The sequence below is a fragment of the Nerophis ophidion genome, linkage group LG07 (genome assembly GCF_033978795.1).
Source record: "Nerophis ophidion isolate RoL-2023_Sa linkage group LG07, RoL_Noph_v1.0, whole genome shotgun sequence".
Lineage (NCBI taxonomy): Eukaryota > Metazoa > Chordata > Actinopteri > Syngnathiformes > Syngnathidae > Nerophis > Nerophis ophidion.
The window spans coordinates 32,527,578-32,542,176 of NC_084617.1; the positions used below are offsets into that span (position 1 = coordinate 32,527,578).

Below are 14,599 nucleotides of genomic sequence, written 5' to 3' on the forward strand. Positions count from 1 at the left end.
TGAAGGGTATCAGATAACTCACATGTCATAAATAAATCATGAAATAAAACACGGAGCATAACATATGTGAGGGAAAACACTCAAATAAAAATATCAGGCCATACATTTATAGTTTATTTTATGGTGATTATTTTTATATGTATTTTTACAACATGAGAGTTTAAAAGATCGCATTTTTCCTTTAATTCCAACGGGGACCAAAGTCGCCAGGACACCGGAAATGGTGCAAAAACAGGAACTTTTGTTCAGTGCACGTTTCCTGTCAATAGTCGGTACCTTTTTAGTGTTACACATGACCGTACTTCACTGTAAGGAAGTGTCCACGGACGATTATCTACTTATCTAATTGTCATTTACACAACTATCTACTTATTATTATGCTCTTGTACACAACTATCTACTTATCTACTACTACTAGTGACTGTAAGTACATCCTTTAAATTGTCATGTACACAACTATCTACTTATGTACTACTACTAGTGACTGTAAGTACATCCTTTAAATTGTCATGTACACAACTATCTACTTATGTACTACTACTAGTGACTGTAAGTACATCCTTTAAATTGTCATGTACACAACCATCTACTTATCTACAACCACTAGTGACTGTAAGTGCATCCTTTAAATTGTCATGTACACAACTATCTGCTTATCTACTACAACTAGTGACTGTAAGAACATCCTTTAAATTGGCATTTACACAACTATCTACTTATCTACTACTACTAGTGACTGTAAGTACATCCTTAAAATTGTCATTGTGAAAGTCTCTCTATGGTGCCATTAGATCTTCTGGGAGCCTAGTTGTCAGGTTTGAACAAGTCTTTTATTGCAAGCGCCACGCACACGGATAGTCCGCATTTTAGCAGTCTTCGATCTCGTGACTTCTCAGTCTGCTCGTGTCTCCTCGCTCTCTCAATCTCTCGCCATTGTGTCTCACTCTGTTCCAACTCCCAACTCCAACCACTTGTCTCGTCCGGCTGCTGCTAATAAAGGCGACAGGTGATTAGATAACAAGGCCCAGCCGAGCAATCTACTCACATGCTGCTGTCTTCGAGGCTGGTCCTTGCACACCCCGCTCCGCGGCAGGCCCGCAGGCCACGCTCCCCTCCACAGTCATGTACACAACTATCTACTTATCAGAAAGTATATTGTGTGCACACATACTTTGGTGACAATAACCTGGATATGAAATGTTTATGTATTTACATCCCCACAGAAAACTAAGCAAACGTTCAGAAGTACAACTCCACTTTTCAAACATCCTAGCTTGATGCTAATTTACATGGGATACACCATATACATGCTAACGATTAGCATTAGGGATTTTTCATGGAGATTGTAGCAGCTGTAATTCTGGTCATGAAAACTACACACACATTAAAGTTGTTGCTGCTATAAACATGGTTAGTTTGTGGTAGGGCTGAACGATATATCGATTTGCGCGCCAACCGCCGTGTTCCAGTTTTTTAGGGACGGCGTGGCGCAGTGGGGAGAGTGGCCGTGCGCAACCCGAGCGTCCCTGGTTCAATTCCCACCTAGTACCAACCTCGTCACGTCCGTTGTGTCCTGAGCAAGACACTTCACCCTTGCTCCTGATGGGTGCTGGTTGGCGCCTTGCATGGCAGCTCCCTCCATCAGTGTGTGAATGTGTGTGTGAATGGGTAAATGTGGAAGTAGTGTCAAGCGCTTTGAGTACCTTGAAGGTAGAAAAGCGCTATACAAGTACAACCCATTTATATAACGCGGGGTTGTCTCGATATAGAAATTTGTCGCAATATAGAAAATTACTTTATTGTGATATTCGGATATTCGTTTTCACGTAGTTGCTTTTAGTTGCTGGCATTACACTACAGGCTTTTCCCACTCTTTCTTGGCTCTCCTTCTCATAGACAGCAAGCGCATCTTCTTACATACGTCACATATGTATACGCCCTCGCGGAGCAGAAAGGTAGCAGCATGGGTAACGTTAGCTGTGGCGCCAGTGGTAATACGAGAGAAAGAAGGTGCAAATCTGGTAACAAATGAAGGAATAATTATTTCCAAGAAAAACAGCAGGGAGTCCATCATCTGGCGGTGGTTTGGCTTCAAGTGGGAATATGTCGAACAGACAAACGTAATTTGTCAAGTGTGGGGCAAAAGCGTTGCTACGAAAGTAGCATTACTGCTAATGTGTAGCATCATTTGAAAAGTCACCTGCTATAGAATGAAGAGTACTTACTCCGCATTTCAATCTTGCATTTACTGTTTTGAAATGACATGAATGATTGTGCCACTGCTTAATAACTGCTTAATAAATACAGTTTTGGTCAATTGACTTAGTTGTGATTTCCCTTTCTGCATGAATGTTTAAAATGAGCATATACTAATGCAGTATGAACAAGAATGTTTTAATGTAGACACAGAAATCATCATTCTGGTGTGATTATATGCATCAAGTGTTAACTCAAGGCTAAGGAAAATATCAAGACATATATTGTGTATCGTGCTATGGCCTAAGAATATTGAGATATTTAAAAAGGCCATATTGCCCAACCCTAGTTTGTGGTGTGATACATTGGCTTAAACTCCTTGTCATGTATACACTTGGTTAGTTTGTGGTGTGGTACATTGGCATAAACTCCTTGTCATATATAAACTTGGTTAGTTTGTGGTGTGATACATTGGCCTAAACTCCTTGTCATGTATAAACATGGTTAGTTTGTGGTGTGATACATTGGCCTTAACTCCTTGTCATATATAAACTTGGTTAGTTTGTGGTGTGATACATTGGCCTAAACTCCTTGTCATGTATAAACATGGTTAGTTTGTGGTGTGGTACATTGGCCTTAACTCCTTGTCATATATAAACATGGTTAGTTTGTGGTGTGGTACATTGGCCTTAACTTCTTGTCATATATAAACTTGGTTAGTTTGTGGTGTTATACATTGGCCTAAACTCCTTGTCATATATAAACTTGGTTAGTTTGTGGTGTGATACATTGGCCTAAATTCCTTGTCATATATAAACTTGGTTAGTTTGTGGTGTGATACATTGGCCTAAACTCCTTGTCATATATAAACTTGGTTAGTTTGTGGTGTGATACATTGGCCTAAACTTCTTGTCATATATAAACTTGGTTAGTTTGTGGTGTGATACATTGGCCTTAACTCCTTGTCATATATAAACTTGGTTAGTTTGTGGTGTGATACATTGGCCTAAACTCCTTGTCATGTATAAACTTGGTTAGTTTGTGGTGTGGTACAATGGCCTAAACTCCTTATCGTGTATAAACTTGGTTAGTTTGTGGTGTGATACATTGGCCTTAACTCCTTGTCATATATAAACTTGGTTAGTTTGTGGTGTGATACATTGGCCTAAACTCCTTGTCATGTATAAACTTGGTTAGTTTGTGGTGTGGTACAATGGCCTAAACTCCTTATCATGTATAAACTTGGTTAGTTTGTGGTGTGATACATTGGCCTAAACTTCTTGTCATATATTGTCCACAACCTACAATCCTAAACATGGGACATTCATACCAATTCAACAAGATGTTGAAAAATTGTTTTTATGGATTCCAAAAGGTGAGTCATTGAGCTATGGGAATTCAAATGTACTATTTTAATATCTTGAATGTACGTATGATTAAGTGCTTTCTTTGTCGCAGAGTCTTACAAGATCTGGACCATGACTAAGCTTCGGGGGTTTGATTTCTGGAAGAACACCCTGAAAGAAGCCTGCTTCGTGGTGGCACCCATGGTGGACCAGAGTGAGCTGGCTTGGCGTCTACTCAGCCGTCGTCATGGCGCCCACCTGTGCTATACACCTATGCTTCATGCTCAGGTGTTTGTTCGGGATGCCAACTACAGGCGGGAGAACCTCTACAACGAGGTGTGCCAGGAGGACAGACCGCTGATCACTCAGGTAAACCCTTTGTGGCTTGAAGAAACTACTGCTGCTTTTTACTCTGACATGGATGGCATCACTCAATTCTGAGGAACCAAACATGGAAAAGAAAAAGACTAAGTCATGGACCTAAGGAGTCAATCTTGCTACATCTTTTCACGTCCACCTCATACTGGATGGTCATCTAGTCACTTCCACCTCATACTGGATGGTCATTTAGTCACTTCCACCTTATATTGGATGGTCATCTAGTCACTTCCACCTCATCTCTCACTTTATTCAAGGACAACTTCACACTCATCATTGAGTCAAAGGATAATCATCATGGTGGGATGAAGTTTCATCAATGACTGTGAACATGTTTTCTTCATGCGGCCGTCTTCGTAAATCTCATTGGAAGCAAACAAATCTTTTAGCTGATTGACTAAGTCCACTATCGACTGGACTCTCACACTTTTAACTAGATACACTATGGACTGGACTCTCACACCATTAACTAGATACACTATGGACTGGACTCTCACACTATTAACTAAATCCACTATGGACTGGACTCTCACACTATTAACTAAATCCACTATGGACTGGACTCTCACACTATTAACTAGATCCACTATGGACTGGACTCTCACACTACTATGTTAGATCCACAATGTACTGGACTCTCACACTATTAACTAGATACACTATGGACTGGACTCTCAGACTATTAACTAAATCCACTATGAACTGGACTCTAACACTATTAACTAAATCCACTATGGACTGGACTCTCACACTATTAACTAGATACACTATGGACTGGACTCTCAGACTATTAACTAAATCCACTATGGACTGGACTCTCACACTATTAACTAAATCCACTATGGACTGGACTCTCACACTATTAACTAGATCCACTATGGACTGGACTCTCACACTACTATGTTAGATCCACAATGTACTGGACTCTCACACTATTAACTAGATCCACTATGCACTACACTTGCACACTATTAACTAGATCCACTATGGACTGGACTCTCACACTACTAACTAAATCCACTATGGACTGGACTCTCACACTATTAACTAGATCTACTACGGACTGGACTCTCACACTACTATGTTAAAACCACAATGGACTGGACTCACACTATTAACTAGATTCACTATGGACTAGACTCGCACACTATTAACTAAATCCACTATGGACTGCACTCTCACACTACTATGCTAGATCCACAATGGACTGGAATTGATGAATTGAGTCCATGAATTGATTAACGTGGACCCCGACTTAAACAAGTTGAAAAACTTATTTGGGTGTTACCATTTAGTGGTCAATTGTACGGAATATGTACTGAACTGTGCAATCTACTAATAAAAGTATCAATCAATCAATCAAAAATCCACTATGGACTGGACTCTCACACTAATATGTTAGATCCACAATGGACTGGACTCTCACACTATTAACTTGATCCACTATGGACTAGACTCACACACTATTAACTAGATCCACTATGGACTGCACTCTCACATTACTATGTTAGATCCACAATGGACTGGACTCTCACACTATTAACTAGATCTACTATGGACTAGACTTGCACCCTATTAACTAGATCCACTATGGACTGGACTCATATACTATTAACTAAATCCACTATGGACTAGACTCGCACACTATTAACTAGATCCACTATGGACTGGACTCATATACTATTAACTAAATCCACTATGGACTAGACTCTCACACTATTAACTAGATTCACTATGGACTGGACACTCACACTATTAACTAGATCCACCATGGACTGGACTCTCACACTATTAACTAGATCCACTATGGACTGGACTCTCACACTACTATGTTAGATCCACAATGGACTGGACTCTCACACTATTAACTAGATCCACTATGGACTAGACTTGCACACTATTAACTAGATCCACTATGGACTGGACTCTCACACTACTATGTTAGATCCACAATGGACTGGACTCTCACACTATTAACTAGATCCACTATGGACTAGACTTGCACACTATTAACTAGATCCACTATGGACTGGACTCTCACACTATTAACTAGATTCACTATGGACTAGACTCTCACATTATTAACTAAATCCAGTCCACATCTGTGGTCCCCTCCAAGGTTTCTCATTGGGTTGAGTTTTTCTTTGCCCTGATGTGGGATCTGAGCCCAGGTTGTGGTTGTGGCTTGTGCAGCCCTTTGAGACACATGTGATTTAGGGCTATATAAATACACTTTGATTGATTGATTGCTGTTCCTGAACCATTGGAATCTTCTTTTTTGTTTACACATTAGTGATGGCTTTTTCTTTAGCTTTTCTTCATTTGAATCCTATTTCTTTTAGACACCTTTACAGCCGCTCACTCCAGTTTTTTTCTGGAAGTTTTCTGATGTGTTCCTTGGTCTACCAGCATGTTGGCCTTTTACAAGGCTCAATCTTGTTTGTACGTGTACACATTTGACCTTCTTGAAGGACTTTGTTTCAAATGACAAGGCTCCAGTGATTCAAGTCAATCCACCTGCCGCAACAGCACTCACTTTAACTGCAGACTATTGAACACATCATTTGATGCAGGTCTTAGTTTTGGAAATGAACATTTACATTTTTTCTCAGAACAGAGAGATTCCATCTTTTTTTCCACTCTGCTTGAAACTGTTACGGACTACCACCATTTATATTCTTGATTTATTGGAGTGTTGCGGACTACTACCATTTATATTCTTGATTTTTTTGGAGCGTTACGGACTACCACAATTTATTTTCTTGATTTATTGGGATGTTACGGACTACCACCATTTATATTCTTGATTTTGTGGAGTGTTACGGACTACCACCATTTATATTCTTGATTTATTGGAGTTCCAGACTACCACCATTTATATTCTTGATTTATTGGAGTGTTACGGACTACTAGCATTTATATTCTTGTTTTATTGGAGTGTTACGGACTACCAGCATTTATATTCTTGATTTATTGGAGTATTACGGACTACCACCCTTTATATCAGGGGTGTCAAACTCACTTTAGCTCAGGGGCCACATGGAGTAAAATCTACTCCCTAGTGGGCCAGACTGGTAAAATCACGGCACGATAACTTAAAAATAAAGACAACTGCAGATTGTTTTCTTTGTTAAAAAATAGAATAACCACATTCTGAAAATGTACGAATCGTAATGTTTTTTTTATAATTACCTGTTGCGGTTAATAGTATTCTAGCTTTATCTGTCATTATTTATTATGTGATGATGTCATATTCTTTCTGTTTCTGTTACATTGCAATATTTTCTCCTAAAATTATTACTTTTTTATGTAAAGTTGTTACTTTTTAATACAAAATGGCAACGTTTGTCATATACAATTCTGACCTTTGTCACAATATTGCCAATTTTTTTTTAAACATTTTTTGTCAAATAGTGACTTTTGTTTTAATTTTGCCAATCAAAATTCTGATGATTATTATAATAATGCCAACATTTTTAAGTTTTATGACAATTTTCATAAACGCCAAAATGTTAAGCTTTTATTTTTAAATTGCGACAGTTATTGAGTTGAAATCCAACTTTTATCATATTATTGCACAAATGTTCAGTTTTTGTTGTAAAATTTTGACTTGCGTTGAGTAACTTTCATTATAATGCTGCCAAAATTCCAAGTTTTTGTCATAATGTTCATCAGTCTACTCATTGGTGTTAATTTTGAATCCATCAAGATAAAGAAAATTCTATCAAAATCCAATTGCAGGATGTTATTTATGTAGTTTGATCATTTTCCTCGACTGATGTACTAACATGTGGTTTATTTTGTACATATGTAGCATCATCTACAAAGATACAGAGAAGTGCTATTGCGACATTCAGTGGACACATTTATAACAGCAGTTTCTTTCATTCAAACATTTCAGGTTAATTTTTATATTTGGCAAACTCAACCCACGGGCCCGATAAAACCTGTTGGCGGGCCTGACTTGGCCCTCGGGCCTTAAGTTTGACACCCCTGCTTTATATTATTGATTTATTGGAGTGTTACGGACTACCAGCATTTATATTTTAGATTTATTGGAGTGTTACGGACTACCACCATTTATATTATTGATTTATTGGAGTGTTACAGACTACCAGCATTTATAGTCTTGATGTATTGGAGTGTTACGGACCACCACCATTTATATTATTGATTTATTGGAGTGTTACAGACTACCACCATTTATATTCTTGATTTATTGGAGTGTTACGGACTACCACCATTTATATTATTGATTTATTGGGGTGTTATGGACGACCACCATTTATATTTTTGATTTACCGGAGTGTTACGGATTACCATCATTTATTTTGTTGATTTATTAGAGTGTTACGGACTACCGCCATTTATATTCTTGATTTGTTGGACTGTTACGGAATACCATTACTAGCACACTGACACAGTTGTACAACATAAAAATGGTCATATTACCAGCACACTGACACAGTTGTACAACATAAACATTATCATATTACCAGCACACTGACACAGTTAGGCAAGTTAAAAATGTTCATATTAGTAGCACACTGACACAGTTAGGCAAGTTAAACATTTTCATATTAGTAGCACACTGACATGGTTGTACAATATAAACATTGTCATATTATCAGCACACTGACACAGTAGTACAACATAAACATTGTCATATTACTAGCACACTGACACAGTTGTACAACATAAACATTGTCATATTACTAGCACACTGACACAGTTGTACAACATAAACATTGTCATATTACTAGCACACTGACACCGTTGTACAACATGAACATTGTCATATTACTAGCACACTGACACAGTTGTACAGCATAAACATTGTCATATTACCGGCACACTGACACCATTGTACAACATAAACATTGTCATATTACTAGCACACTGACACGGTTGTACAACATAAGCATTGTCACATTACTATCACACTGACACCGTTGTACAAATTAAACATTGTCGTATTACCGGCACACTGACACCATTGTACAACATAAACATTGTCATATTCCCGGTAAACTGACAAAGTTGTACAACATAGACACTGTCATATTACCGGCACACTGACACCGTTGTACAACATGAACATTGTCATAATACTAGTACACTGACACCGTTGTACAACATGAACATTGTCATAATACTAGCACACTGACACAGTTAGGCAAGTTAAACATTGTCATATTACTAGCACACTGACACCTTTGTACAACATGAACATTGTCATATTTCTAGCACACTGACACAGTTGTATAACATGAACATTGTCATATTACTAGCACACTGACACAGTTGTACAACATAAACATTGTCATATTACTAGCACACTGACACAGTTGTACAACATAAACATTGTCATATTACTAGCACATTTACACAGTTGGACAACATAAACATTGTCATATCACTAGCACAATGACACAGTTGGACAACACAAACATTGTCATATTACTACCACACTGACACAGTTGTACAACATAAACATTGTCATATTACACATTTACTACATATTATAATTGTAGATGGTGCAGATGAGAAAGTAGTGACAGTCACTAATGATGTGCGGACTGAAACTGAAATATCGATACCACAGATACTTTGCCTTTATGCTCCTATGCCAATTCTCAAATCAAAGTATTGATACTTGAGTTCTGGGGTTCCAAACTTTTCCCACATACTGAACAGTGCCACTAAACACATATATATAAATTCACAGACAGAAGTTAGTGTTATTATTAATGATGAGTTAGCGCATTACAACTTCATAATGATGGGTTAGCACATCACAACTACATAACAATGAGTTAACACATTACAACTGCATAATGATGAGTTACCACATTACAACTACATACTGATTAGTTAGCACATTACAACTACATAATGATGAGTTAGCACATTACAACTACATCATGATGAGTTAGCACATTAAAACTACATAATGATGAGTTAGCACATTACAACTACATCATGATGAGTTAGCACATTACGGCAGTGTCAAACACTCTGCGTGTACAAACCAAATTCATGTTCAGTAAACCCAACCATTGTTCAAAAGTGATTATTATTTTATTTTGGAATAACTCAAATGTGTTTATATTGTAGGTATATGTATTTTTGTCTTCAGATCTTGTAATAGTTTAAATCAGGGGTGTCTAAACTTTTTCCACCAAGGGCCGCATACTTAAGTCGAGTCATTTTGATATTTTCTTTGTTTAAAAAAAGGCTATGAACAGATATTATGTATATTTAAAGACAAATGTGACTAAGTATATTATTATTAATTATTAGTTGAACAACGTCAGCTTTTTCTCATTACATTAAAATTGTCCTGCCCTTTTTTTTCTTACATTTTTACTGTAGTTTTTTGTTTTCATGTTTTATTAGTAGAGTTTTTGTAAAATGTTGTAATTATTTTACTTATTTACTTTTTTTTAATGGTTTGAAAACATAATTTTTGTTTATTTTGTCTGTTGTATTGGCTTGGTTATTCTGTAATTCACACCACTACCTCAATATATTTGAGTTTCAAATCATTGCTATTGTATTCTTCATGCTATAAGATGATCTTAGACTAGACGATTTAGATACTAGAGTTAGACTTAGACTTTATTTTATTGTCATTCGAATTTGAACTTTGCAGTACAGATAAGAACAAAATTTTGTTGCATTAGCTTATGGTAGTGAAGGATAAAAGAGCAATGAGGTGCAGATATGAATTGATAGATTACTGTACTGTGTTTTAGCAGACACATGAGGTATGTACATTTGCACAGAGTGGCATTACCTGTGGTATCGCACATCACTGTGTGATACCATCTTCTTCTGTCTCCTGATCACTGTCAAACATTGTCATGTAATATTTCTGCACTGATCTTGTCATATTTCAATGTAAATAACATCCCTCTTTTTCTCCCCAGTTCTGTGCCAATGACCCCGAGGTGTTCATTCAGGCAGCCATGTTGGCACAGGACTATTGTGACGCCATCGATCTCAACTTGGGTTGTCCTCAGATGATCGCCAAAAGGGGTCGGTGCAACCCAGTCCCAGATACAAACACAACACAAATGACTCACCTATGTTCTAGGGATGTAACCATTACCGCTAGTAGTCCTAAGAACACTCCCAAGTTCTTTTGGATGACATAGAGTCGTGGTCAAAAGTGGACATACCCTTTTAAAGAACATCATGTCTTGAGTTACAATTCTTATTTTTTTGTGATAGTGTGATTGGAGCACAAACTTGTTGGTCATAAAAAACATTCATGAGTTGTAGAAATGATTGGAAACTCAAGACAGCAATGACATGACGTTCTTTACATGTGTATGTAGGGCTGGGCGTTATTGCTTTCTATTAATATGTGGATATGTTAAGGCCATGTCACGACACATCATATATATCTGGATATTTTGCCTTAGCCTTGAATGAACACTTGATGCATATAATCACAGCAGTATGATGATTCTATGTGTCTACATTAAAACATTCTTGTTCATACTGCATTAATATATGCTCATTTTAAACTTTCATACAGAGAGGGAAATCACAACTAAGTAAACTTAGCAAAAGTGTATTTATTAAACAGTTATTAAGCAGTGGCACAAACATTCATGTCATTTCAAAACAAAACTAGCAATAATGTCAGACATTTTAAAACAAGCTATTGGTGCACTTTTGTGCATGATGTCACTAAGATGACATATCAAAAAAACACTAAATTAAAGTGCACTTTTTGTACAGAACGCCACTACAATGGTTCAAGACAAATAAAGTGCACTTTTGTGCATGATGTCACACAAGATATTTCAATTAGTGTCAAATAAATATGAGCTGCATAATAGGAAATCAAAAAGTGTATGTCCTTCCCTATGTGGTAGTTTACTGCGGACTTTATCTCTTTCTGTTGTTGACCATTTTCTTTCATACGGTGTTGATGTGACACTGGAAGACACCAGGCTCAATTGGGTCAGTGCCGGTTGACTGGGCACTTTGTGGGTGGATTGGGCATTTTGTGGGTGTGGCACCGGCCGAGAAGTTGACATGTGGACTTACAAGCACTCTTCATTCTCTAGCAGGTGACTTTTCAAATGATGCTATAAATTAGCAGTGCTGCTACTCTTTGTAGCAATGCTTTTGCAGCATACTTGACATATTACGGTTGTCTGTTCAACATCCTCCCGCTTAAAGCCAAACCACCACCAGACAATGGACCCCCTGCTGTTTTTCTTGGGAATTCATTCTTCTTCCTTCATTTGTTACCAGATTGGCACCTTCGCTCTCTCGTATTACCACTCAAAGCGCTCCGCGAGCACCACATGCCACAGAAGTTAGCTGCCACAGCTAACTTTACCTATGGTACATTTCTCTCTGCTACCTCTCTGCTGGACGAGGATGTATGACGTTGCACATGCGACAGTATGTGACATATGTAAGAAGGTCCACTTGTTTTATGTTTCTGTGTGAAGGAGAGACAAGAAAGAGTGAGAAAAGCCTAAAGTGTAAAAAGCAACTGCGTGAGAACGTATACTACAATACTCACGATATAGTCATTTTCTATATCGCACAGAGACAAACCCACGATATATCGAGTATGTTCCATATGTCCCTTAGCTCTAAGTGTATGTCATCTTTTGATCACGACTGTATATGTCGAGTAAAAAGCACCACTGAGACAGAATAGTACCTGGCCAACTTCAGCTAAGGCTTTAGGAGACGAGCCCTTACAATGCAAACATAGCATCGCCAAGAGAGGTCTAAAAGTAAGACAAAGGGAGTTAACTTTTATGGTGATAAGGCAGCCCCCTAAAGTATATCAAGAATAAATCATTTGCATTGTCCACATTGGTATCGCCATTTTATCTAAATGATCCTAAAACCTTGCTTGATAACCGCCATTTGATAAACCCACAGACTGGTGGTGATACTCCTCATTTCCTGGGGAAATAAGCTAGTGCACTGATCGCTAGCTTGCAACTAGTGTGCTAATCACCAGCCATCTTAAATGCCAACATGAAAACAAGAGAGAGTAAGGTCTTTCCTATTGTAGCCTGAACAACTTTCTTATTATAGTCTCAACAACTAAGATATTTCATTGTTGACTTGTGAGCTTGCAGGACAGTCCTGTTGTTTATTTGTTTCAAATAAAACCATTTCAGTGTGTATATCATAGAGATGGACTGCGATGTTTTTTCAGGACCATTGCAGATTATTTGTAGTCAGAGACAATGTTTTGAGCCGACATATACTTGCAGTGAAAGTCACTTCAAGGGGAAGGGCAGGGTTTTTAAAATGTTGCCTATAGTTCACAATCATTATGAGACTAAAGTTATTTTTCTTTTGCATTCTAACATGTAAAAATGGTCTCGTTGTTGGTGGCTAGTGATGTAGCTAATGTTAGCAATCAATTCTACCGCTAAATCACTTTAAAAATGCATTCAACAATACTTAATTTATGTTGTGTAACCAATATGTAGCAACATTTTTATTGTAAGAGACAACACTGAGGAACTTTTTTTCTAGCCTACTAACACATCGCCATGCTACGCTATTAGCAATAAAAGCTAACTACTGGAAGAGATAAGCCAGCTTCTACGTCAACACAAAACGCGTTTGAGTTTGTAATGCACAACACTGTGATACAACACCAATCTGTAGTGAGTGAAAAACATGAACAATCATATTACAGTATCTGTAAAGTATTATTTCATGTTTTGTTTGTACACAGCTACTGTGTGTACTGGAGTTGTAATACCACACATGATCAATATTAAATGTGACTCCATGGAAAGTTGTCTGTTTAGTCCAGCTGGCCGTTTATCACCCTCTTTACCTATGTAATAATCTCATATTCGTCAAGATATTTTCACAAATTTCGGATTTTTGGCAGAGATATCTTCTTGTCCTTCCATCTCTGTCACGTTATTTTATTGAATGACGGAACATGAAACACGTGGCGCGCCTTTAATGAGCCCATTAGACACCAGGAAAGATGGACAAAAGCTGCATTTCCTGACCCAAAAATGGAAGCTTTGACAGTTAAGACGTCCTGTAGGCGAGCAGCAAGGGGGCGTGGCAGCATGACTCTAGCAGACAGGAAATAATCCTCACAAGAAAGTCATATTCCTGATTTTTATTCTCAAATCTGTAGAACATTGCAGGGCAAAAGACTGGTGCCTACTATTTTCTACTTGACTCATTGAAATACTGCCATCATATTATTTCTCCAAATGGTGTGGCTTTCTAGTGTGAGCACATTCAACAATACCGTGGTAATATCTCATTTGTTTATCTGCCTACACCAAAGTGCTTTACAGAAAGTCAAATAAGGGACAATAAAATCTGAAAATACAATCATAATGAGGTTCTTAGGGTTCTAACATGTCAGCAGGAGACCACTCCCTGAGGTTCCTAGACCTCGACATGGTTCGTATGGTTCTAACATGTCAGCAGCAGACCACTCCCTGAGGTTCTTGACCTCGAGATGGTTCATTTGGTTCTAACATGTCAGCAGGAGACCACTCCCTGAGGTTGTTAGACCTTAAGATGGTTCTTATGATTCCAACATGTCAGCAGAAGACCACTCCCTGAGGTTCTTAGACCTCGAGATGGTTCTTATGGTTCCAGCAGGAGACCACTCCCTGAGGTTCTTAGACCTCGAGATGGTGTTA

General features: G+C 37.9%; 1 protein-coding gene across 2 annotated transcripts in view; it reads left to right on the forward strand.

The window, feature by feature from the left end:
• The first annotated feature begins 261 nt into the window (after nucleotides 1-261).
• The window catches only part of dus1l (dihydrouridine synthase 1-like (S. cerevisiae)), a 32,746-nt gene continuing 18,408 nt past the window's right edge, over nucleotides 262-14,599 (forward strand). The window contains exons 1-3 of one of the 2 annotated variants that reach the window (XM_061905995.1): nucleotides 262-423; nucleotides 3,655-3,911; nucleotides 10,853-10,961. In XM_061905995.1, coding sequence (XP_061761979.1) covers nucleotides 3,675-3,911; nucleotides 10,853-10,961 — 346 coding nt within the window. In that variant the 5' untranslated portion in view covers nucleotides 262-423; nucleotides 3,655-3,674. Of the gene's footprint in view, nucleotides 424-686; nucleotides 739-3,654; nucleotides 3,912-10,852; nucleotides 10,962-14,599 lie in introns of those variants that run through there. The other variant, XM_061905996.1, reaches the window with a different exon arrangement.